At 45.3% G+C, this 25,856-nt stretch overlaps 1 protein-coding gene and 1 long non-coding RNA gene across 4 annotated transcripts in view; both read right to left on the reverse strand.

Annotated features, from left to right (window-relative positions):
• Window positions 1–43: 43 nt before the first annotated feature.
• The window catches only part of LOC129843456 (ceramide synthase 2-like), a 46,661-nt gene continuing 20,848 nt past the window's right edge, over window positions 44–25,856 (reverse strand). The window contains exons 3-11 of the mRNA XM_055912174.1: window positions 22,607–22,724; window positions 21,719–21,837; window positions 9,733–9,790; window positions 9,197–9,247; window positions 8,630–8,722; window positions 7,699–7,827; window positions 7,249–7,355; window positions 6,887–7,040; window positions 44–3,640 (exon numbers count right to left, since the gene is read on the reverse strand). Of these exons, the coding sequence (XP_055768149.1) occupies window positions 3,509–3,640; window positions 6,887–7,040; window positions 7,249–7,355; window positions 7,699–7,827; window positions 8,630–8,722; window positions 9,197–9,247; window positions 9,733–9,790; window positions 21,719–21,837; window positions 22,607–22,724 (961 nt within the window). The 3' untranslated portion in view covers window positions 44–3,508. The remainder of the gene's footprint in view (window positions 3,641–6,886; window positions 7,041–7,248; window positions 7,356–7,698; window positions 7,828–8,629; window positions 8,723–9,196; window positions 9,248–9,732; window positions 9,791–21,718; window positions 21,838–22,606; window positions 22,725–25,856) is intronic.
• LOC129843457 (uncharacterized) lies at window positions 15,836–18,806 on the reverse strand. Of its 3 annotated transcripts, XR_008757855.1 has the most exons (4): window positions 18,299–18,806; window positions 17,799–18,024; window positions 16,804–17,614; window positions 15,836–16,485 (listed from the first exon to the last, which is right to left on the reverse strand). It is a non-coding gene; the product is annotated as an uncharacterized LOC129843457 (long non-coding RNA). The 3 variants fall into 3 exon arrangements; XR_008757854.1 differs by lacking the exon at window positions 15,836–16,485 and having other exon boundaries at window positions 16,746–17,481; XR_008757853.1 differs by lacking the exon at window positions 15,836–16,485 and having other exon boundaries at window positions 16,746–17,614.

Raw genomic sequence — 25,856 nt, forward strand, 5'->3', positions numbered from 1 at the left:
CTTCCTAATTTGAGTGTGTAAAACAAACATTGGAGTAAACAGGTTTGGCGTAGTGATTCATGATCGTTGTTTTTATTATTAATGATAATACTTAAGCATCATAATACAAACACAAAAATAACACTGTAATTACATGACTGTTCTTTTTCTAAAGCGACGGGGGAAGAGAGGAAGATTGGTCAAGGTTAGTACAAATGAACGAGGGTTGGAATGGGGATGTGAAAGGCTGTGAGGGGAGGATCTCAGAATAAGGGAGGAGGAGGAGATGGATGAGTAGAAGGAGTGGGGGACATATGGAACAATAAGAAGGAAAAGAAAGAAGGAGAAATGAGGATGAGAGGAACTGAAGAAGGTAGAAAGGTGAGAGGGTAGGCTATCACCTACATTACAGATAAGGCACTTAACATACAACAACAATTGAAAATATATAATGATAAAAATACAATACTTCCATTGTTCCATTTATCATACTTTTGCTTACTGAGCAATTGAGTTGCTAAAATCCAAACTCAAGAAAAATACTAACTTCTCTGAAACAATGATGTCAAACATGAAACATGACTGTAAACCTGTTTCTCATAGGAATCATACCTCAAATCACTCTAGAATAACAAAAAAACACATACCACACACGGGATAATCTAATCCGGGGCAGTATGGCCTAAAAAATCTGCCCTAAATAAAGCCTAAATTACAATGGCCCTTTCCAGTCTCCTGAGAAGAAATGTCCTGTTCTGACTAACCAATCCAGGCCCCTGATGAATATCCATCATGAGGCATGATATCATCAGTATGGGTCAGGATTTTACTGTATCAATGTGCCCAGAAACAGATTGGACTGGACCAAACCAGACTGGCATTCAACTCTGCAAACATTTGCAGAAAACTTTCGTCCTTACAAGGTCATTGTTGGAAGAAAGAGTACACAATCAAGTGTTTTCAATAGAATAGAACAGTTCGCTCCTGTTGTCAAACATTCTTGGTGAATTGGATTGTTGGTGGGCGCTCAGAGTTGGGAGCTTCATAATCGTTAGCGGAGTTGAATGCATCTCTAGTCGATGACATGCGTCATACCACACTGGATTGAAACCACAACTGGTCCATACTGGTCTTAACTGGTCTAGACTGGAAAACAGTTAAAATATTGCTTTAAAAAAAAAAAAAAAAAAAACGGAATTATTGACATTCTATTTGGGATCCTGACTGGCTGGACTGTTGTTGTTTTTTGCCTTTACATTTACAATGGCAATTTTTGTTTTTGCAAAAACTATTGAAATATACTGAAAATAAAGTTCTGCCTGTGTGACCTTGGTAAGATGTCAATGATACTCAGAAGATATACTGAATTAGTCACGCACGTACAGAGCGAAAACATGATAAAACTGTTTGATAAAAAGTATTTTCCTCTCCAATGTCAACGGAGAGTGTCTACAGACAGAGCGTTACCACTGGCACATAAACATGAATCAGCAGAGGAAGGAGAGAATCATTCAGAATCAGCAGAATCTCAATATACCCCAAAAAACGATTTAACACTTCGTTTGAAGGACTGCTTATAAGCTGCTTATAAACATGATTACATCGTTTATTAACCAGTTAAACATTATTACAGTTTATGAACCAGTTATTCACATTATTACATTGTTTATTAACCATTCAATAAAGCAGTTTATAAACAGGCCCTCAAATCAAGGTCCATACAGTGCAGTATTTAAACCCATGCTACCAGTGAGGGAGACAACCAGACTCCCTCACTATCTTACTGCATGGCTTCTACAAGCTTAGATGTGTCCCAAACAACGGCAAACAACGCCCATTCAGATGCACTACAGGAGCTGAGCAGAAAAAAACATAATTGCATAGAATCATAAAAACCAGGGCTGGCGAATCTATATGTCCCAAATCAACATTCACACAAGGACACATTCACATGATTGTGTATTTGTGTGTCAGGTTAAATCTTGTTGTGTCTCTTTTCTAAAGTCTGTCTATCATGGCAACTGGAGTATTAGACATAAAGGCACATGGACAAAACATGCTTATAGCAGGTTGAGCAACAACAAGGTAAGTGACAAATAAAAGAATCCGGTAAAAGCACCATAATCTGGCTGTAAGGCACATGAGTACAGTAAGAAGAGCCATAGTAGAAGCAGCATCACACTTTCTCCCCTTCCTTCTCTTCTTCCCTTCATTCTCATCATTCTGTCCTCTCTTCCTTTCACATCCTTTTGAACACTCTTTAAGAGGGACTGAAATCACACTGTGACGTTCCCAATGCTATTCCTTAACTTGTGTGTGGGGGCGGGGGGGGGGGGGGGGGGGGGTATTCTTATGAAACCAGTTTTAAAATGTCTGGAACAAATTGAGTGACAAAATTATGATGCATCTGTAAAAATCAACTATCATTATGAGGACTAAGATGTCTAGTTCTAGGGGAAAGTGTCATGTAAAACATTTTTTTAAATCGGGGCGGCAGGGTAGCCTAGTGGTTAGAGCGTTGGACTAGTAACCGAAAGGTTGCAAGTTCAAATCCCCGAGCTGACAAGGTACAAATCTGTCGTTCTGCCCCTGAACAGGCAGTTAACCCACTGTTCCTAGGCCGTCATTGAAAATAAGAATTTGTTCTTAACTGACTTGCCTAGTTAAATAAAGGTAAAAAAAAAAAAAAATACATGTTGATTACTGAAATGTGTCCTGATTAAATTCATGGTAATTTTATAAAAATATATCTTTAGAAAAACCTAACTTATTTAAATAAAACAAAATATGTTGCTGTAGTTTGTCCATAAATTATAAAAATGGTATACTAGTTGAAGTTTACATTAAACTATAATATTTATTACATACAAGCAGTGTCTGTGGATATGTCTCATTACCATTTTTTTCAAGTTCCTATAAAACTCCAGTTTTTAAATGAACATTTCTTCACCCATGATGCATCATCTAGAGTAGTCCTTAGAAAACAGCTAAAGAGCTCAAATTGGGAAAAAGTCTGATTTTAATTTTATAATAATTGTCATTTAAAAATATTTGTATTTTCAGTGTATTTTCATTAGGGGAGCAATGTTAAAAAATATTGATTTATTACTTTTTGGACTTCAAAAACTATTGAGAATTTTGTGAAAATGTTGGTATAATATCTGATAAAAAACAAATAATAATTATGAAATAGATACGTATAGATCCTAATTAGATCCTAATCTGTTACACAATTACCCGTGTGTGTGTGTGTGTGTGTGTGTTATTAATGGACTATAATAACAGGTCCATGCCAATTAATGTAGTATATCCAAAATTGTGTGTGTGATTGAGTGTTTATAATGTAGTACAGTGTATCTAACCACAGGCACAGGTCTACCTGTAGTTCTCAGGCTTTAGGAATGCCTTTCCTTCTCCTTCATCCATTTTCCCCACCACTCTCTCCCTTTCCCCTTCCCTCCATCTCTCCCACTCTGCTGAGTGAGGGATGTGAATTCTTCACACTCTTACTTCCTGGAACACGTTTTCATTACTCCGTCTTGCGGTGGTTGTTGTGAGCGGCGTGACCATTCTGCACCGCGCCTTTCTTCTCCACCCCCTCCTCTTCCTCCCCTGACTCGTCTGTCTCTTCTTTATCGCTCCTCTCGTCCTCCACCTTTTCCTGAAGCGAAAGAAAGAGAGGTGTGTTGAGAAACATGTCATCCGTCCAGAGACATTACTTTTCCTTTCCGCAAACTGAACCCAAACCAGACTGCTGGTCTTTATCAGCTGGGCTTTCCAACACATATCAATGTGTGATTTCTGAATAAACTTTCTCTCTCCTCCACCCACCCCTCCTCTCCCAGTCTCTCTCCCCCTCCACCCACCCCTCCTCTCCCAGTCTCTCTCCTCCACCCACCCCTCCTCTCCCAGTCTCTCTCCTCCACCCACCCCTCCTCTCCTAGTCTCTCTCCTCCACCCACCCCTCCTCTCCCAGTCTCTCTCCTCCACCCAACCCTCCTCTCCCAGTCTCTCTCCTCCACCCACCCCTCCTCTCCCAGTCTCTCTCCTCCACCCAACCCTCCTCTCCCAGTCTCTCTCCGCCACCCAACCCTCCTCTCCCAGTCTCTCTCCTCCACCCAACCCTCCTCTCCCAGTCTCTCTCCTCCACCCAACCCTCCTCTCCCAGTCTCTCTCCTCCTCCACCCACCCCTCCTCTCCCAGTCTCTCTCCTCCACCCAACCCTCCTCTCCCAGTCTCTCTCCTCCACCCACCCCTCCTCTCCCAGTCTCTCTCCTCCACTCAACCCTCCTCTCCCAGTCTCTCTCCTCCAACCAAACCCTCCTCTCCCAGTCTCTCTCCTCCACCCACCCCTCCTCTCCCAGTCTCTCTCCTCCACCCACCCCTCCTCTCCCAGTCTCTCCTCCTCCACCCACCCCTCCTCTCCCAGTCTCTCTCCTCCACCCACCCCTCCTCTCCCAGTCTCTCTCCTCCACCCACCTCTCCTCTCCCAGTCTCTCTCCTCTACCCACCCCTCCTCTCCCAGTCTCTCTCCTCCACCCAACCCTCCTCTCCCAGTCTCTCTCCTCCACCCACCCCTCCTCTCCCAGTCTCTCTCCTCCACCCACCCCTCTTCTCCTAGTCTCTCTCCTCCACCCACCCCTCCTCTCCCAGTCTCTCTCCTCCACCCACCCCTCCTCTCCTAGTCTCTCTCCTCCACCCACCCCTCCTCTCCCAGTCTCTCTCCTCCACCCACCCCTCTCCTAGTCTCTCTCCTCCACCCACCCCTCCTAGTCTCTCTCCTCCACCCACCCCTCCTCTCCCAGTCTCTCTCCTCCACCCACCCCTCCTCTCCCAGTCTCTCTCCTCCACCCACCCCTCCTCTCCCAGTCTCTCTCCTCCACCCACCCCTCCCAGTCTCTCTCCTCCACCCACCCCTCCTCTCCTAGTCTCTCTCCTCCACCCACCCCTCCTCTCCTAGTCTCTCTCCTCCACCCACCCCTCCTCTCCCAGTCTCTCTCCTCCACCCACCCCTCCTCTCCCAGTCTCTTTCCTCCACCCACCCCTCCTCTCCTAGTCTCTCTCCTCCACCCACCCCTCCTCTCCCAGTCTCTCTCCTCCACCCACCCCTCCTCTCATAGTCTCTTTCCTCCACCCACCCCTCCTCTCCCAGTCTCTCTCCTCCACCCACCCCTCCTCTCCCAGTCTCTCTCCTCCACCCACCCCTCCCAGTCTCTCTCCTCCACCCACCCCTCCTCTCCCAGTCTCTCCATCTGTTTCCCACATATTCATTTCTCTCTCACATACATGAAAAAAAATAAAGATAGACTGGGTTGTGTGTTCAGTGTTGTCAGGGTGTGTGTTCAGTGCTGTAATGGTTGTATATGTAGTGTTGTCAGGATGTGTGTTCAGTGCTGTCAGGATGTGTGTGTGTGTTGTCAGGAGGGGTGTGTGTGTGTAGTGTTGGCAGGGTGTGTGTTCAGTGCTGTAATGGTTGTATATGTCGTGTTGTCAGGATGTGTGTTCAGTGTTGTCAGGATGTGTGTGTGTATGTAGTGTTGTCAGGGTGTGTGTTCAGTGCTGTAATGGTTGTATATGTAGTGTTGTCAGGATGTGTGTTCAGTGTTGTCAGGATGTGTGTTCAGTGTTGTCAGGAGGGGTGTGTGTGTTGTCAGGAGGGGTGTGTGTGTGTAGTGTTGTCAGGGTGTGTGTATGTGTGTAGTGTCAGGGTGTGTGTGTAGTGTTGTCTGGGGGTGTGTGTGTGTGTAGTGTTGTCAGGGTGTATGTATGTGTGTGTGTGTGCATGTGTGTGTGTGTGCAGTGTTGTCAGGGTGTGTGTGTGTAGTGTTGTCAGGGTGTGTGTGTGTGTGTGCAGTGTTGTCAGTGTGTGTGTGTGTGTGTGTGTGTGTGTGTGTGTGTGTGTGTGTGTGTGTGTGTGTGTGTGTGTGTGTGTGTGGTGTTGTCAGGGTGTGTGTGTAGTGTTGTCAGGGTGTGTGTGTGTGTAGTGCTGTCAGGGTGTGTGTGCAGTGTTGTCCGGGTGTGTGTGCAGTGTTGTCCGTGTGTGTGTGTAGTGTTGTCAGGGTGTGTGTGTAGTGTTGTCAGGGTGTGTGTGTGTGTAGTGCTGTCAGAGTGTGTGTGCAGTGTTGTCAGAGTGTGTGTGCAGTGTTGTCAGAGTGTGTGTGCAGTGTTGTCAGGGTGTGTGTGCAGTGTTGTCAGGGTGTGTGTGCAGTGTTGTCAGGGTGTGTGTGTAGTGTTGTCAGGGTGTGTAGTGTTGTCAGAGGGTGTGTGTGTAGTGTTGTCAGGGTGGGTGTGTGTAGTATTGTCAGGGTGGGTGTGTGTGTGTAGTGTTGTTGTCAGGGTGTGTGTGCAGTGTTGTCAGGGTGTGTGTGCAGTGTTGTCAGGGTGTGTGTGTAGTGTTGTCAGGGTGTGTAGTGTTGTCAGAGGGTGTGTGTGTAGTGTTGTCAGGGTGGGTGTGTGTAGTATTGTCAGGGTGGGTGTGTGTGTGTAGTGTTGTCAGGGTGTGTAGTGTTGTCAGAGGGTGTGTCATGTTGTCAGAGTGTGTGCAGTGTTGTCAGGGTGTGTAGTGTTGTCAGGGTGTGTAGTGTTGTCAGAGGGTGTGTGTGTGTAGTATTGACAGGGTGGGTGTGTGTGTGTAGTGTTGTCAGGGTGTGTAGTGTTGTCAGAGGGTGTGTAGTGTTGTCAGAGGGTGTGTAGTGTTGTCAGGGTGTGTGTCGTGTTGTCAGAGTGTGTGCAGTGTTGTCAGGGTGTGTGTCGTGTTGTCAGAGTGTGTGCAGTGTTGTCAGGGTGTGTGTCGTGTTGTCAGAGTGTGTGCAGTGTTGTCAGGGTGTGTGTCGTGTTGTCCGAGTGTGTGCAGTGTTGTCAGGGTGTGTGTCGTGTTGTCAGAGTGTGTGCAGTGTTGTGTACATACATCGCTGCTCAGGAAGCGGACGGCCATACGCAGAATGAGGATGGCCCAGAAGATATGGAGACACTGCAGCACCATCATAAGGAAATTCAGGAAGTAGTATCCAAAGAACGGAGAGTACATAGTCATTGGATAAATGTACGTAGAATAAATGATGCTGAGAGAGAGAGGAGAGGGGGGGCAAGAAGAGTGAATAACATCAGTAACAACCAACAGACAATTAAAAGACATTTATGATGCTAATCAGAATTTGTTGTTAACTGACTTGCCTAGTTAAATAAAGGTTACATAAATAAAACAATCAGAATGGGTGTGAGAGAGACAGATCGTTGGTGTGTGGTGGGAGTGTTCAGGTGTCATCTCACTAGAACGGGAAGATATAGAGTCTAGTGAAGATGAAGACGGTAGCGAAGAGGAAGAAGACGTAGTTACTGGTGTTTCTCCATCCAGCATAGATGAATATCTTAGCGGACTATCAGAGAGAGAGGGAGAGAGAGAAAGGTTGTTGTTGTTAGAAAATAATTGTAATGTCATATTTCTTCCACCAGGTGGCAGTACTAAATCTCTCCATATCTCCACTTCTCCAATATCAGTAGTACTTTGTCCGCTTCCTGGTTTATCAAATAAAATGGGACTTCCTTGTGGGTGATTCCCCTGTGGGCCCCACCTACAAACCACATGTGCTAACTGTAAGTTGTATTGGATAACAGCAACTACTAAATCACCATAGTATTATTGTGTTTATTATCGTGTCATGGCAGGGATATTATTATCATGTTATGTTGGTGACCCAGCTGTCCTGTAATTGGTTGTACCTCCAGTAAATAGTCGGAGGAGTCGTGCAGCAGCATGATGAGCGTGCCCGCTCTGATGTAGTTGACACACCAGGAGAAACTGATGAGGAAGATGGTGGCCATATGGTGAACCATCTGCTCCTTAAAGTCCTACAGAGAGGAAGGGAGGGAGAGAAGGAGGGAAAGAGAGAGATGCAGAGAGGGAGAGAGAGAAGGTTAGAGTTTGTGTTTTGTTACCTTGATAACATTCTGATCCTTCACACACACACACCTGTACACATGCACATGCGCACACGCACACGCACACGCACACACACACACACACACACACACACACACACACACACACACACACACACACACACACACACGTACGCATGCACATGCGCGCACGCACACACACACACTATAGTAAATCATGCCAGAGGGCCATCAGGTGATATTTAGCCGGTACACACTGTCTGTACTGACCTGACCCTAGTGGAGTAGAGTCCACTGACCATCTCCCCTTTAACCTCCGGCTCCACACACACAAACACGTCATATCAGTCTAATGTCCACCTCCTGCAGTTGCCCCCTGGCCCCTGTCCCTATACACACTGACACTTACATCAGTGTCATGACAGTAACCCCTGGTCGTCAGCACAGGGGCAACACCATGGCAACAGCAGGAGAGGGATCGGAAAGACTTGCTTACTGCTTTCAATGAATCACTTGTAGCTAACAGAGTGTGCAGGCTTGGTTAACCACTATCCCTGATCTTGTAAACTGCACTCTCCCATGTATGGAAGAATCTTCGGGTGATCTGCGTGCTGTAATTGATTGACTCTTAAAGTGAATAGGACTGTAAGTAAAGGGATTCTGTACCACCATTTTTAGTGGTTCATTTATATACTGTATTCTTGATTGTTACAAGCAAGTGTTTCATAGAGCAGGCACGGTGCACACTTACTTTACGTTTGACATCTGACGCCACACTGAAGATTAGAGAGACGTAGAAACCCAGCTCTATCATATAGTACCAATACTGAGACGGCAGGAGAGTCTGGGGGAGAGATGAAAGATTGAGGGATGGAGAAAGAAATAGATGAGGGATGGAGGGAAATAGATGAGGGATGGAGGGAAATAGATGAGAGAGGGAGGGATGGAGAGAGAAATAGATGAGGGATAGAGAGAGAAATAGATGAGGGATGGAGGGAAATAGATGAGGGATGGAGAGAAATAGATGAGGGATGGAGAGAGAAATAGATGAGGGATGGAGAGAGAAATAGACGAGGGATGGATCGATGGAGAGAAATTGATGAGAGATGGAGGGATAGGGAGAGAGATGGATGGAGAGAGAGAGAGAGGAGAGAAAGAGCAAGATAATATCAATAACATACATTGATACTTCCATAATATGATTTCTGAACACAGTCAAACACTGGACATAACATGATATGATTGATTATGATTTATGCCTTCCAATGACTTTCCTATGTTACAATGTTACCACTCGTCAATAACCAGAGGGACATACCAGAATAGGGAAGCCCTGCCACATCTCCTTAAAGTCATACAGCCAGGGTTTCTGAGAGAGGGAGAGAGTTATACATAAATCGGAGAGTTCTAACTTCAGTCAAAGAGAAATACAGCATTGAAACAGAAGAAGTGATAAATCATTTTCACACCCTCTATATATTAATGTGTCTTTATAATTATCTTCCAGTGTCATTTGTAAGTTCTTTATTAATCATGTTAGAAAAAGATCAAATTGTATAACATTTGTTTAGGATACTCAGTTGTCCCTGATATAACCAACACTGTTGTTGACAAGGCTTCTATTCTATCTTAGTATCCTGTAACACATTAATGCTGTCAGTGAACAGGCTCTGTTTCTCCCATCAATGGTTTAACTAGGATCTAAAGTTTAAACTATGAGTCATGACAGAGGTCACTTTAAACGATGAGTTATGACAGAGGTCAGATGACACGAGTGACCAATGAGGGTGCAGGGAGATTAGCTTGGAGACAGGCGAGAGTTTTAAAGGTCAAAGGTGAAACAGCAGTACTCACGTCAATGAGGGCAGCCAGACCAGCAATGAAAGCAAGAAGGTAAAAGGTGAATCTCCAACTGCAAGAGAACACACAAAATCATTGGACAACACACACACAGACTTTATACTACAGTGCATTCGGAATGTATTCAGACCCCTTGACTTTTTCCACATTTTGTTACGCTACAGCCTTATTCTAAAATTGATTGATTATGATTATAGTTTTTTTCCCTCATCAATCTACACACAATACCCCATAATGACAAAGCAAAAACAACTTTTTAGATATTTTTGCAAATGTATTAAAAATACAAAACTTAAATATCATATTTACATAAGTATTCAGACCCTTTTCTCAGTGCTTTGTTGAAGCACCTTTAGCAGCGATTATGGCCTCAAGTCTTCTTGGGTATGACCCTATAAGCTTGGCACACCTTTATTTGGGGAGTTTCTCCCATTCTTCTCTGCAGATCCTCTCAAACTCTGTCAGGTTGGATGGGGAGCGTCGCTGACCAGCTCTTTTCACGTTTTTCCAGAGATGTTCGATCGGGTTCAAGTCCAAGCTCTGGCTGGGCCACTCAAGGACTGTCACGACTTCCGCCGAAGTAGGTCCCTCTCCTTGTTCGGGCGTCGGTCGGCGTCACCGGTCTTCTAGCCATCGCCGATCCACCTTTCATTTTCCATTTGTCTTGTCTTCCCACACACCTGATTTCAATTCCATCATTACATGTTGTGTATTTAACCCTCTGTTCCCCCCATGTCCTTGTCCGGAATTGTTTATTGTAGTGCTTGTGCATGTATTGTTCTGTTTACGATGGTTTTGTTTATTAAACTACGCTGTTGTAAATCAGTTTTTGCTCTCCTGCGCCTGACTTCTCTGCCGCCAGTACGCACCCCCTACAGAATTCCGGACCAAACTTATGGAGTCAGCAGAATAGGGGTGGAGAAGCGCGTCCGGGAGCACGCAGCAATGCTCCACCATCTTGGCACCGCCATGGACCGTGTTGTCGAGACAATGGACCGCTGGGAGGGACAGGGAGTTCTCCCAGTGCCTCCACCAGCACAACCGGGGTCTCCACTACGCGCCCCTCCTTCTCCTGGACCCAGTGGGATTCGTCTCTCCCTTCCCCAGGAATACGATGGGATGGCTGCGAACTGCCAGGGGTTCCTGTAGCAGCTGGACTTATACCTAGCAACCTTCCACCCGGCTCCTTCGGGCCGTGAGAGGGTGTCCACACTCGTCTCGTGCCTCACCGGGAAAGCCCTGGAGTGGGCCAACGCCGTGTGGAGAGAGGGAGATGCGGCGTTGGACCAGTTTGAGGAGTTCACCCTCTCCGATACCCATGGAGCTGGGAGGGGCGGTGCGCAGGGAGACCGGAGGGGGTCACACTGCCGGTCGGTGCCGGGTTGGTTCCTCTGGGTATCGAGGCAGCAGGCTCATGTGTCACCCCAGGTGAGCCGGCACCATTCTCACCCAGAGCCCTCTGTTGCACATATGTTTGTGTCTGCCACTTTTCCTGAGTTTTCCCCGCATTCCCAGCATAAGGCGCTCGTCGATTCAGGCGCGTCTGGGAATTTTATAGATAGATCGTTCGCCCATAGTTTAGGGATCCCCATTGTTCCCGTGGCTGTGCCCTTTCCCGTTCATGCCTTAGATAGTCGACCATTAGGGTCAGGGTTGATTAGGGAGGCCGCTGCTCCTCTGGGCATGGTGACGCAGGGGGGTCACAAGGAGAGAATTAGTCTCTTCTTTATTGACTCTCCTGCATTTCCCGTGGTGCTAGGCCTACCCTGGTTAGTGTGTCATGACCCCACTGTTTCTTGGCCACAGACGGCTCTCATGTCCCGCTGGGCGTCTGTACGTCCCGTCTGCTGTTCGTGCCCGGTTGATCTATTGGGCCCACACGTCACCCTCCTCTGGTCATTCTGGGATCGGTCGGACTGTGCGCTGTTTGAGCGGGAGGTACTGGTGGCCTACCTTGGCTACGGACGTGAGGGTTTATGTTTCCTCCTGCTCGGAGTGCGCCCAGTGTAAGGCTCCTAGGCACCTGCCCAGAGGGAAGCTACACTCCTTACCCGTTCCACAACAGCCTTGGTCGCACCTGTCGGTGGATTTTCTTACCAATCTTCCTCCCTCACAGGGTAACACCGCGATCCTGGTCGTTGTGGATCAGTTCTCTAAGTCCTGTCGTCTCCTCCCTCTGCCCGGTCTCCCTACGGCCCTACAGACTGCGGAGGCCTTGTTTACGCATGTCTTCCGGCACTACGGGGTGCCTGAGGATATAGTGTCTGATCGAGGTCCCCAGTTCACGTCTAGGGCCTGGAAGGCGTTCATGGAACGTCTGGGGGTCTCGATCGGCCTTACTTCGTGGTTTCACCCCGAGAATAATGGGCAGGTGGAGTGAGTAAACCAGGATGTGGGCAGGTTTCTGCGGTCCTGGCCGGGTGTGTGGGCGGTGTTTGTGCCCTGGGCCGAGATGGCACAGAACTCGCTTCGCCACTCCTCCACTAACCTCTCTCCCTTCCAGTGCGTACTGGGGTACCATCCGGTTCTGGCGCCTTGGCTTAAGAGTCAGACCGAGGCTCCTGCGATGGACAACTGGTTCAGGCGCGTGGAAGAGACATGGGAAGCTGCCCGTGTTTACCTTCAGCGGGCTGTGCTGCGCCAAAAAGAGGAACCTGCCCCTCCGCCTGCCCTGCCGGAAGCTGGGTCCGCGGTTTATGGGGCCATTTAAAGTCCCGAGGAGAGTGAACAAGGTTTGTTATAGGTTACAGCTTGCCCCAGATTACCATATTAACCCCTCGTTCCATGTGTCTGTCTGTCCTCAGGCCGGTGGTGGCTGGTCCGCTCCAGGAGTCTGAGGTGCAGGAGGTTCCTCCGCCCCCTCTACAAGGACATTCAGAGACTTGTCCTCACGCCACTCCTGCGTTGTCTAGGCTGTGTGCTCAGAGTCATTGTCCTTTCAGAAAATGACCCTTCACCCCAGGCTGAGGTCCTGAGCAGGTTTTCATCAAGGATCTCTCTGTACTTTGCTCCGTTCATCTTTCCCTCATCTCCAAGTCCCTGCTGCTGAAAAATATCCCCACAGCATGATGCTGCCACCACCATGCTTCACCATAGGGATGGTGCCAGGTTTCCTCCAGACGTGACGCTTGGTATTCAGGCCAAATAGTTCAACCTTGGTTTCATCAGAACAGATCATTTTTTTCCAAGCAGGGCTGTCATCTGCCTTTTACTGAGGAGTAGCTTCCGTCTGGCCACTCTACCATAAAGGCCTGATTGGTGGAGTGCTGCAGAGATGGTTCCCTGGGCTGTGGATGTCAATTATGGCAGCCCCCCGCATCTCTCTGACAGAATTCCGGACCAAACTTATGGAGTCAGCAGAATAGGGGTGGAGAAGCGCGTCCGGGAGCACGCAGCAATGCTCCACCATCTTGGCACCGTCATGGACCGTGTTGTCCAGAAAGGTTGGGTTAAATGCGGAAGACACATTTCAGTTGAATGCATTCAGTTGTACAACTCAACTGACTAGGTATCTCCCTTTCTGGAAGGTTCTCCCATAGAGTGACCATTGGGTTCTTGGTCACCTCCCTGACCAAGGCCCTTCTCCCCTGATTGCTCAGTTTGGCTGGGCGGCCAGCTCTAGGAAGAATCTTGCTGGTTACAAACTTAGTTCATTTAAGAATGATGGAGGCCACTGTGTTCTTGAGGACCTTCAATGCTGCAGACATTTTTTTGATACCTGTCCCAGATCTGTGCCTCAACACAATCCTGTCTCGGAGCTCTATGGACAATTCCTTCGACCTCATGGCTTGGTTTTTGCTCTGACATGCATTGTCAACTGTGGGACCTTATATAGACAGGTGTGTGCATTTCCAAATTATGTCCAATCAATACATTTGACCAAATGTGGACTCTAATCAAGTTGTAGAAACATCAAGGATGATCAATGGAAAAAGGATGAACCAGAGCTCAATTTCGAATGTCATAGCAAATGGTCTGAATACTTATGTAAATCAAGTATTTCAGTTTTTTATTTGTAATACATTTGCAAAAATTTCTAAAAACCTGTTTTCACTTTGTCATTATGGGGTATTGTATGTAGATTGATGAGGGAAAAAATATATGTAATCCATTGTAGAATAAGGCTGTAATGTAAAAAAAAATGGCAAAAGTGAAGGGGTCTGAATGCACTTTCTGAATGCACTGTATATGTACAGTAAAGAGAACATACACACATTCTGCTAAACTGTAGTGGAACAGTCCCGTGAAAAATTCCCAGCACACAATGGGAACAGTCATACAGTAGCCTCCCAGTTCAGTCCTGTCACACAGATAGAGACCAGACCTCCAGTACTGTACAACACAACCTGCTGACTACAGATAGAGACCTCCAGTACTGTACAACACAACCTGCTGACTACAGATAGAGACCTCCAGTACTGTACAACACAACAACCTGCTGACTACAGATAGAGACCTCCAGTACTGTACAACAACAACCTGCTGACTACAAATAGAGACCTCCAGTACTGTACAACACAACAACCTGCTGACTACAGATAGAGACCTCCAGTACTGTACAACACAACAACCTGCTGACTGCAGATAGAGACCTCCAGTACTGTACAACACAACAACCTGCTGACTACAGATAGAGACCTCCAGTACTGTACAACAACCTGCTGACTACAGATAGAGACCTCCAGTACTGTACAACACAACAACCTGCTGACAACAGATAGAGACCTCCAGTACTGTACAACAACAACCTGCTGACTACAGATAGAGACCTCCAGTACTGTACAACACAACAACCTGCTGACTACAGATAGAGACCTCCAGTACTGTACAACACAACAACCTGCTGACTACAGATAGAGACCTCCAGTACTGTACAACACAACAACCTGCTGACTACAGATAGAGACCTCCAGTACTGTACAACACAACCTGCTGACTACAGATAGAGACCTCCAGTACTGTACAACACAACAACCTGCTGACAACAGATAGAGACCTCCAGTACTGTACAACACAACAACCTGCTGACTGCAGATAGAGACCTCCAGTACTGTACAACACAACAACCTGCTGACTACAGATAGAGACCTCCAGTACTGTACAACAACAACCTGCTGACTACAAATAGAGACCTCCAGTACTGTACAACAACAACTTGCTGACTACAGATAGAGACCTCCAGTAATGTACAACAACAACCTGCTGACTACAGATAGAGACCTCCAGTACTGTACAACACAACAACCTGCTGACTACAGATAGAGACCTCCAGTACTGTACAACACAACAACCTGCTGACTACAGATAGAGACCTCCAGTAATGTACAACACAACAACCTGCTGACTACAGATAGAGACCTCCAGTACTGTACAACACAACAACCTGCTGACTACAGATAGAGACCTCCAGTACTGTACAACACAACAACCTGCTGACTACAGATAGAGACCTCCAGTACTGTACAACAACAACCGGCTGACTACAGATAGAGACCTCCAGTACTGTACAACACAACAACCTGCTGACTACAGATAGAGACCTCCAGTACTGCACAACACAACAACCTGCTGACTACAGATAGAGACCTCTAGTACTGTACAACACAACAACCGGCTGACTACAGATAGAGACCTCCAGTACTGTACAACACAACAACCTGCTGACTACAGATAGAGACCTCCAGTACTGTACAACACAACAACCTGCTGACTACAGATAGAGACCTCCAGTAATAAAACAGAACAACCTGCTGACTACAGATAGAGACCTCCAGTACTGTACAACACAACAACCTGCTGACTACAGATAGAGACCTCCAGTACTGTACAACAACAACCTGCTGACTACAGATAGAGACCTCCAGTACTGTACAACACAACAACCTGCTGACTACAGATAGAGACCTCCAGTACTGTACAACACAACAACCTGCTGACTACAGATAGAGACCTCCAGTACTGTACAACACAACAACCTGCTGACTACAGATAGAGACCTCCAGTAATAAAACAGAACAACCTGCTGACTACAGATAGAGACCTCCAGTACTGTACAACACAACAACCTGCTGACTACAGATAGAGACCTCCAGTAATAAAACAGAACAACCTGCTGACTACAGATAGAGACCTCCAGTACTGTACAACACAACAACCTGCTGACTACAGATAGAGACCTCCAGTACTGTACAACAACAACCTGCTGACTACAGATAGAGACCTCCAGTACTGTACAACACAACAACCTGCTGACTACAGATAGAGACCTCCAGTACTGTACAACACAACAACCTGCTGACTACAGATAGAGACCTCCAGTACTGTACAACACAACAACCTGCTGACTACAGATAGAGACCTCCAGTAATGTATAACACAACAACCGGCTGACTACAGATAGAGACCTCCAGTACTGTACAACACAACAACCTGCTGACTACAGATAGAGACCTCCAGTACTGCACAACACAACAACCTGCTGACTACAGATAGAGACCTCTAGTACTGTACAACACAACAACCGGCTGACTACAGATAGAGACCTCCAGTACTGTACAACACAACAACCTGCTGACTACAGATAGAGACCTCCAGTACTGTACAACACAACAACCTGCTGACTACAGATAGAGACCTCCAGTAATAAAACAGAACAACCTGCTGACTACAGATAGAGACCTCCAGTACTGTACAACACAACAACCTGCTGACTACAGATAGAGACCTCCAGTACTGTACAACAACAACCTGCTGACTACAGATAGAGACCTCCAGTACTGTACAACACAACAACCTGCTGACTACAGATAGAGACCTCCAGTACTGTACAACACAACAACCTGCTGACTACAGATAGAGACCTCCAGTACTGTACAACACAACAACCTGCTGACTACAGATAGAGACCTCCAGTAATAAAACAGAACAACCTGCTGACTACAGATAGAGACCTCCAGTACTGTACAACACAACAACCTGCTGACTACAGATAGAGACCTCCAGTAATAAAACAGAACAACCTGCTGACTACAGATAGAGACCTCCAGTACTGTACAACACAACAACCTGCTGACTACAGATAGAGACCTCCAGTACTGTACAACAACAACCTGCTGACTACAGATAGAGACCTCCAGTACTGTACAACACAACAACCTGCTGACTACAGATAGAGACCTCCAGTACTGTACAACACAACAACCTGCTGACTACAGATAGAGACCTCCAGTACTGTACAACACAACAACCTGCTGACTACAGATAGAGACCTCCAGTACTGTACAACACAACAACCTGCTGACTACAGATAGAGACCTCCAGTACTGTACAACACAACAACCTGCTGACTACAGATAGAGACCTCCAGCACTGTACAACAACAACCTGCTGACTACAGATAGAGACCTCCAGTAATGTATAACACAACAACCTGCTGACTACAGATAGAGACCTCCAGTACTGTACAACAACAACCTGCTGACTACAGATAGAGACCTCCAGTACTGTACAACAACAACCTGCTGACTACAGATAGAGACCTCCAGTACTGTACAACACAACAACCTGCTGACTACAGATAGAGACCTCCAGTACTGTACAACACAACAACCTGCTGACTACAGATATAGACCTCCAGTAATGTACAACACAACAACCTGCTGACTACAGATAGAGACCTCCAGTACTGTACAACAACAACCTGCTGACTACAGATAGAGACCTCCAGTACTGTACAACAACAACCTGCTGACTGCAGATAGAGACCTCCAGTACTGTACAACACAACAACCTGCTGACTACAGATAGAGACCTCCAGTACTGTACAACACAACAACCTGCTGACTACAGATAGAGACCTCCAGTACTGTACAACAACCTGCTGACTACAGATAGAGACCTCCAGTAATGTACAACACAACAACCTGCTGACTACAGATAGAGACCTTCAGTACTGTACAACACAACAACCTGCAGACTACAGATAGAGACCTCCAGTACTGTACAACACAACAACCTGCTGACTACAGATAGAGACCTCCAGTACTGTACAACACAACTACCTGCTGACTACAGATAGAGACCTCCAGTACTGTACAACAACAACCTGCTGACTACAGATAGAGACCTCCAGTACTGTACAACACAACAACCTGCAGACTACAGATAGAGACCTCCAGTACTGTACAACACAACAACCTGCTGACTACAGATAGAGACCTCCAGTACTGTACAACACAACAACCTGCTGACTACAGATAGAGACCTCCAGTACTGTACAACAACAACCTGCTAACTACAGATAGAGACCTCCAGTACTGTACAACACAACAACCTGCTGACTACAGATAGAGACCTCCAGTACTGTACAACACAACAACCTGCTGACTACAGATAGAGACCTCCAGTACTGTACAACACAACAACCTGCTGACTACAGATAGAGACCTCCAGCACTGTACAACAACAACCTGCTGACTACAGATAGAGACCTCCAGTACTGTACAACACAACAACCTGCTGACTGCAGATAGAGACCTCCAGTACTGTACAACACAACAACCTGCTGACTACAGATAGAGACCTCCAGTACTGTACAACAACAACCTGCTGACTACAGATAGAGACCTCCAGTACTGTACAACACAACAACCTGCTGACTACAGATAGAGACCTCCAGTACTGTACAACACAACAACCTGCTGACTACAGATAGAGACCTCCAGTAATGTACAACACAACAACCTGCTGACTACAGATATAGACCTCCAGTAATGTACAACACAACAACCTGCTGACTACAGATAGAGACCTCCAGTACTGTACAACAACAACCTGCTGACTACAGATAGAGACCTCCAGTACTGTACAACACAACAACCTGCTGACTACAGATAGAGACCTCCAGTACTGTACAACACAACAACCTGCTGACTACAGATAGAGACCTCCAGTACTGTACAACAACAACCTGCTGACTGCAGATAGAGACCTCCAGTACTGTACAACACAACAACCTGCTGACTACAGATAGAGACCTCCAGTACTGTACAACACAACAACCTGCTGACTACAGAGAGAGACCTCCAGTACTGTACAACAACCTGCTGACTACAGATAGAGACCTCCAGTAATGTACAACACAACAACCTGCTGACTACAGAGAGAGACCTCCAGTACTGTACAACACAACAACCTGCAGACTACAGATAGAGACCTCCAGTACTGTACAACACAACAACCTGCTGACTACAGATAGAGACCTCCAGTACTGTACAACACAACTACCTGCTGACTACAGATAGAGACCTCCAGTACTGTACAACAACAACCTGCTGACTACAGATAGAGACCTCCAGTACTGTACAACAACAACCTGCTGACTACAGATAGAGACCTCCAGTACTGTACAACACAACAACCTGCTGACTACAGATAGAGACCTCCAGTACTGTACAACAACAACCTGCTGACTACAGATAGAGACCTCCAGTACTGTACAACACAACAACCTGCCGACTACAGATAGAGACCTCCAGTACTGTACAACACAACAACCTGCTGACTACAGATAGAGACCTCCAGTACTGTACAACACAACAACCTGCTGACTACAGATAGAGACCTCCAGTACTGTACAACAACAACCTGCTGACTACAGATAGAGACCTCCAGTACTGTACAACAACAACCTGCTGACTACAGATAGAGACCTCCAGTACTGTACAACACAACAACCTGCTGACTACAGATAGAGACCTCCAGTACTGTACAACACAACAACCTGCTGACTACAGATAGAGACCTCCAGTACTGTACAACACAACAACCTGCTGACTACAGATAGAGACCTCCAGTAATGTACAACACAACAACCTGCTGACTACAGATAGAGACCTCCAGTAATGTACAACACAACAACCTGCTGACTACAGATAGAGACCTCCAGTACTGTACAACACAACAACCTGCTGACTACAGATAGAGACCTCCAGTACTGTACAACACAACAACCTGCTGACTACAGATAGAGACCTCCAGTACTGTACAACACAACAACCTGCTGACTACAGATAGAGACCTCCAGTACTGTACAACACAACAACCTGCTGACTACAGATAGAGACCTCCAGTGCTGTACAACACAACAACCTGCTGACTACAGATAGAGACCTCCAGTACTGTACAACACAACAACCTGCTGACTACAGATAGAGACCTCCAGTACTGTACAACACAACAACCTGCTGACTACAGATAGAGACCTCCAGTACTGCACAATACAACAACCTGCTGACTACAGATAGAGACCTCCAGTACTGTACAACACAACAACCTGCTGACTACAGATAGAGACCTCCAGTACTGTACAACACAACAACCTGTTGACTGCAGATAGAGACCTCCAGTAATGTACAACACAACAACCTGCTGACTACAGATAGAGACCTCCAGTACTGTACAACACAACAACCTGCTGACTACAGATAGAGACCTCCAGTACTGTACAACACAACAACCTGCTGACTACAGATAGAGACCTCCAGTACTGTACAACAACCTGCTGACTACAGATAGAGACCTCCAGTAATGTACAACACAACAACCTGCTGACTACAGATAGAGACCTCCAGTACTGTACAACACAACAACCTGCTGACTACAGATAGAGACCTCCAGTACTGTACAACACAACAACCTGCTGACTACAGATAGAGACCTCCAGTAATAAAACAGAACAACCTGCTGACTACAGATAGAGACCTCCAGTACTGTACAACACAACAACCTACTGACTACAGATAGAGACCTCCAGTAATGTACAACAACAACCTGCTGACTACAGATAGAGACCTCCAGTACTGTACAACACAACAACCTGCTGACTACAGATAGAGACCTCCAGTACTGTACAACACAACAACCTGCTGACTACAGATAGAGACCACCAGTACTGTACAACACAACAACCTACTGACTACAGATAGAGACCTCCAGTAATGTACAACAACAACCTGCTGACTACAGATAGAGACCTCCAGTACTGTACAACACAACAACCTGCTGACTACAGATAGAGACCTCCAGTACTGTACAACACAACAACCTGCTGACTACAGATAGAGACCTCCAGTACTGTACAACAACAACCTGCTGACTACAGAGAGAGACCTCCAGTACTGTACAACACAACAACCTGCTGACTACAGATAGAGACCTCCAGTACTGTACAACAACAACCTGCTGACTACAGATAGAGACCTCCAGTACTGTACAACACAACAACCTGCTGACTACAGATAGAGACCTCCAGTACTGTACAACACAACAACCTCTACACTAGTGATTGTGATATTAACTACAGGTTGTATCTACACGAGTGATTGTGATATTATTATTATTATATTCGGGGGGTAGGAGGAGCCTTGATAAAACCAGGCTGGCAATATAATGAGTGTCAGATATACTGTAAATAGACTCATGCTTTAACACTCAGACATGTGCTCACAGGCCAATGTCAGCACGTGTGTGTGTCTGTGCATGTGTGTGTGTCTGTGCATGTGTGTGTGTCTGTGCATGTGGGTGTGTCTGTGCATGTGGGTGTGTCTGTGCATGTGTGTGTGTCTGTGCATGTGTGTGTGTCTGTGCATGTGGGTGTGTCTGTGCATGTGGGTGTGTCTGTGCATGTGTGTGTGTCTGTGCATGTGGGTGTGTCTGTGCATGTGGGTGTGTCTGTGCATGTGGGTGTGTCTGTGCATGTGGGTGTGTCTGTGCATGTGGGTGTGTCTGTGCATGTGTGTGTGTCTGTGCATGTGTGTGTGTCTGTGCATGTGGGTGTGTCTGTGCATGTGGGTGTGTTGGAGTGTGTATGCATATGGGTGTGTGTGCGTGTGTGTGTGTGTGTGTGTGTGTGTGTGTGTGTGTGTGTGTGTGTGTGTGTGTGTGTGTGTGTGTGTGTGTGTGTGTGTGTGTGTGTGTGTACCTGGCCTCTTTGAACTTCTTCAGTAGACTGGGTCGGTCCTGGTTCCTGCGTCTCCTGAACCATCTCTGCACCTGTCTCTCTGAACAACCTGTCTGCTTACACAGACTGTCTATAGAACTCTGTAGGAGGGAGGGAGAGCGGGGGATAGGGGGAGAGAGAACGGGAGGAGGGGGAGAGAGAGAAGGGTAGAAAGGGATACAGTTTAGCATAATGATTTGTGTGGTGCTGTATACAGATGTAGGTCTTAATTTGAGTCAGTTTGTATGGTGCTGTATACAGATGTAGGATCTTAATTTGAGTCAGTTTGTATGGTGCTGTATACAGATGTAGGATCTTAATTTGAGTCAGTTTGTATGGTGCTGTATACAGATGTAGATCTTAATTTGAGTCAGTTTGTGTGGTGCTGTATACAGATGTAGGATCTTAATTTGAATCAGTTTGTATGGTGCTGTATACAGATGTAGGATCTTAATTTGAATCAGTTTGTATGGTGCTGTATACAGATGTAGGATCTTAATTTGAATCAGTTTGTATGGTGCTGTATACAGATGTAGGATCTTAATTTGAGTCAGATTGCTACAGCAGGAAAATAATTCTGCAGCAACAGGATATGTTAATTATTATATGGATTATAACTAGGGGTTGATACATTTTTCATTAGGGCAAATCAAGTCTGAAATGACAAACCTTAGAAGCCTTTTTAAAACTCAAATACACTGCAAGTTTACATTTCCTGCTGTGCAGATTTTTTTTTTGCAACAAAAGACTGAACAAATTACGATCTGTAGCAATTGTGTAGTGTTAATGTGTTCATGTGTGTGCGTGCGTACCTGTGTGCATGGGTCTCTGTGCTTGCGTACATTGGTGTAGTTTTTAAAATTGTGTTACCTGTGAGGGGTTCTTGGTTGTGTTACAGTAGAATGACTCCAGTGTGGGGTTGTGTGACACTGTGAGCCGAACTTTCTCCTTCACCCCCATGACAGCAGCCAGTGGGGTGGCCACTAACCTGCACACACAGAGAGGGGGGAGAGAGGGATGAGATAAGAGGAAGAGTGAGAGAGGGCATGGTATTGCTGGGTGCAATTGTTCAGTTGGTTGGAGGATGTGGGTTTGATATTATCATGAGGGAGGATGGAGAGGTATGAAGATTGGGAGAGAAAGTGATAGAGAGAGTGACAGAGAAAGGTTACGTCTTGACTGTTTGCTATTGCTAAGCTAACACACAACATACAGGTGGGTTCTAAAAATATGAGAGAAGAAGAGAGAGAAGGAAAGGACAGAGGAAGCAGAGATATGATCAGAGTGACTCAGTGAAAACAGACCGAGATTAAATTACAGATTGAAGTTTAAATAATGTAATTAAAGATTAGCGGAGGAGAGGACAAGATGGAAGAGGGCGAGAGGGAGGGGGGAAAGGAGAAAAAGGGTGGAGCACGTGGAGGAGGGGGGGAGAGACATAGGAATATAAACACATGTAGACAGATGGGGGAGAGACATAGGAATATAAACATGTAGACAGATGGTGAAAGAGAAGAGAAATAAACATGTAGACAGATGGGTGAAAGAGAAGAGATATAAACATGTAGACAGATGGTGAAAGAGAAGAGGTAAAAACATGTAGACAGATGGGGAAAGAGAAGAGGTATAAACATGTAGACAGATGGTGAAAGAGAAGAGGTATAAACATGTAGACAGATGGGGAAAGAGAATAGGTATAAACATGTAGACAGATGGGGGAAAGAGAAGAGATATAAACATGTAGACAGATGGTGAAAGAGAAGAGGTATAAACATGTAGACAGATGGGGAAAGAGAATAGGTATAAACATGTAGACAGATGGGTAAAGAGAAGAGGTATAAACATGTAGACAGATGGTGAAAGAGAAGAGGTATAAACATGTAGACAGATGGTGAAAGAGAAGAGATATAAACATGTAGACAGATGGGGGAAAGAGAAGAGGTATAAACATGTAGACAGATGGGGGAAAGAGAAGAGATATAAACATGTAGACAGATGGTGAAAGAGAAGAGATATAAACATGTAGACAGATGGTGAAAGAGAAGAGATATAAACATGTAGACAGATGGTGAAAGAGAAGAGATATAAACATGTAGACAGATGGTGAAAGAGAAGAGGTATAAACATGTAGACAGATGGTGAAAGAGAAGAGGTATAAACATGCAGACAGATGGTGAAAGAGAAGAGATATAAACATGTAGACAGATGGTGAAAGAGAAGAGATATAAACATGTAGACAGATGGTGAAAGAGAAGAGATATAAACATGTAGACAGATGGTGAAAGAGAAGAGATATAAACATGTAGACAGATGGTGAAAGAGAAGAGATATAAACATGTAGACAGATGGTGAAAGAGAAGAGGTATAAACATGTAGACAGATGGGGGAAAGAGAAGAGATATAAACATGTAGACAGATGGGGAAAGAGAAGAGGTATAAACATGTAGACAGATGGTGAAAGAGAAGAGATATAAACATGTAGACAGATGGGTGAAAGAGAAGAGGTATAAACATGTAGACAGATGGTGAAAGAGAAGAGATATAAACATGTAGACAGATGGGTGAAAGAGAAGAGATATAAACATGTAGACAGATGGGGGAAAGAGAAGAGGTATAAACATGTAGACAGATGGTGAAAGAGAAGAGATATAAACATGTAGACAGATGGGTGAAAGAGAAGAGATATAAACATGTAGACAGATGGGGGAAAGAGAAGAGGTATAAACATGTAGACAGATGGTGAAAGAGAAGAGATATAAACATGTAGACAGATGGTGAAAGAGAAGAGGTATAAACATGTAGACAGATGGGTGAAAGAGAAGAGATATAAACATGTAGACAGATGGGGGAAAGAGAAGAGGTATAAACATGTAGACAGATGGTGAAAGAGAAGAGATATAAACATGTAGACAGATGGTGAAAGAGAAGAGATATAAACATGTAGACAGATGGTGAAAGAGAAGAGAAATAAACATGTAGACAGATGGTGAAAGAGAAGAGGTATAAACATGTAGACAGATGGTGAAAGAGAAGAGGTATAAACATGTAGACAGATGGTGAAAGAGAAGAGGTATAAACATGTAGACAGATGGTGAAAGAGAAGAGGTATAAACATGTAGACAGATGGGGGAAAGAGAAGAGGTATAAACATGTAGACAGATGGGTGAAAGAGAAGAGGTATAAACATGTAGACAGATGGGTGAAAGAGAAGAGATATAAACATGTAGACAGATGGTGAAAGAGAAGAGGAATAAACATGTAGACAGATGGGTGAAAGAGAAGAGGTATAAACATGTAGACAGATGGGGGAAAGAGAAGAGGTATAAACATGTAGACAGATGGTGAAAGAGAAGAGATATAAACATGTAGACAGACGGGTGAAAGAGAAGAGATATAAACATGTAGACAGATGGGGGAAAGAGAAGAGGTATAAACATGTAGACAGATGGGGAAAGAGAAGAGATATAAACATGTAGACAGATGGTGAAAGAGAAGAGATATAAACATGTAGACAGATGGTGAAAGAGAAGAGGTATAAACATGTAGACAGATGGTGAAAGAGAAGAGATATAAACATGTAGACAGATGGTGAAAGAGAAGAGATATAAACATGTAGACAGATGGTGAAAGAGAAGAGGTATAAACATGTAGACAGATGGTGAAAGAGAAGAGATATAAACATGTAGACAGATGGTGAAAGAGAAGAGGTATAAACATGTAGACAGATGGGGAAAGAGAAGAGATATAAACATGTAGACAGACGGGTAAAGAGAAGAGATATAAACATGTAGACAGATGGTGAAAGAGAAGAGATATAAACGTGTAGACAGATGGGTGAAAGAGAAGAGGTATAAACATGTAGACAGATGGGGGAAAGAGAAGAGATATAAACATGTAGACAGATGGTGAAAGAGAAGAGGTATAAACATGTAGACAGATGGGGGAAAGAGAAGAGATATAAACATGTAGACAGATGGTGAAAGAGAAGAGGTATAAACATGTAGACAGATGGGGAAAGAGAAGAGATATAAACATGTAGACAGATGGTGAAAGAGAAGAGGTATAAACATGTAGACAGATGGGGAAAGAGAAGAGATATAAACATGTAGACAGATGGGGG

Source organism: Salvelinus fontinalis, unplaced genomic scaffold, assembly GCF_029448725.1.
Source record: "Salvelinus fontinalis isolate EN_2023a unplaced genomic scaffold, ASM2944872v1 scaffold_0140, whole genome shotgun sequence".
Lineage (NCBI taxonomy): Eukaryota > Metazoa > Chordata > Actinopteri > Salmoniformes > Salmonidae > Salvelinus > Salvelinus fontinalis.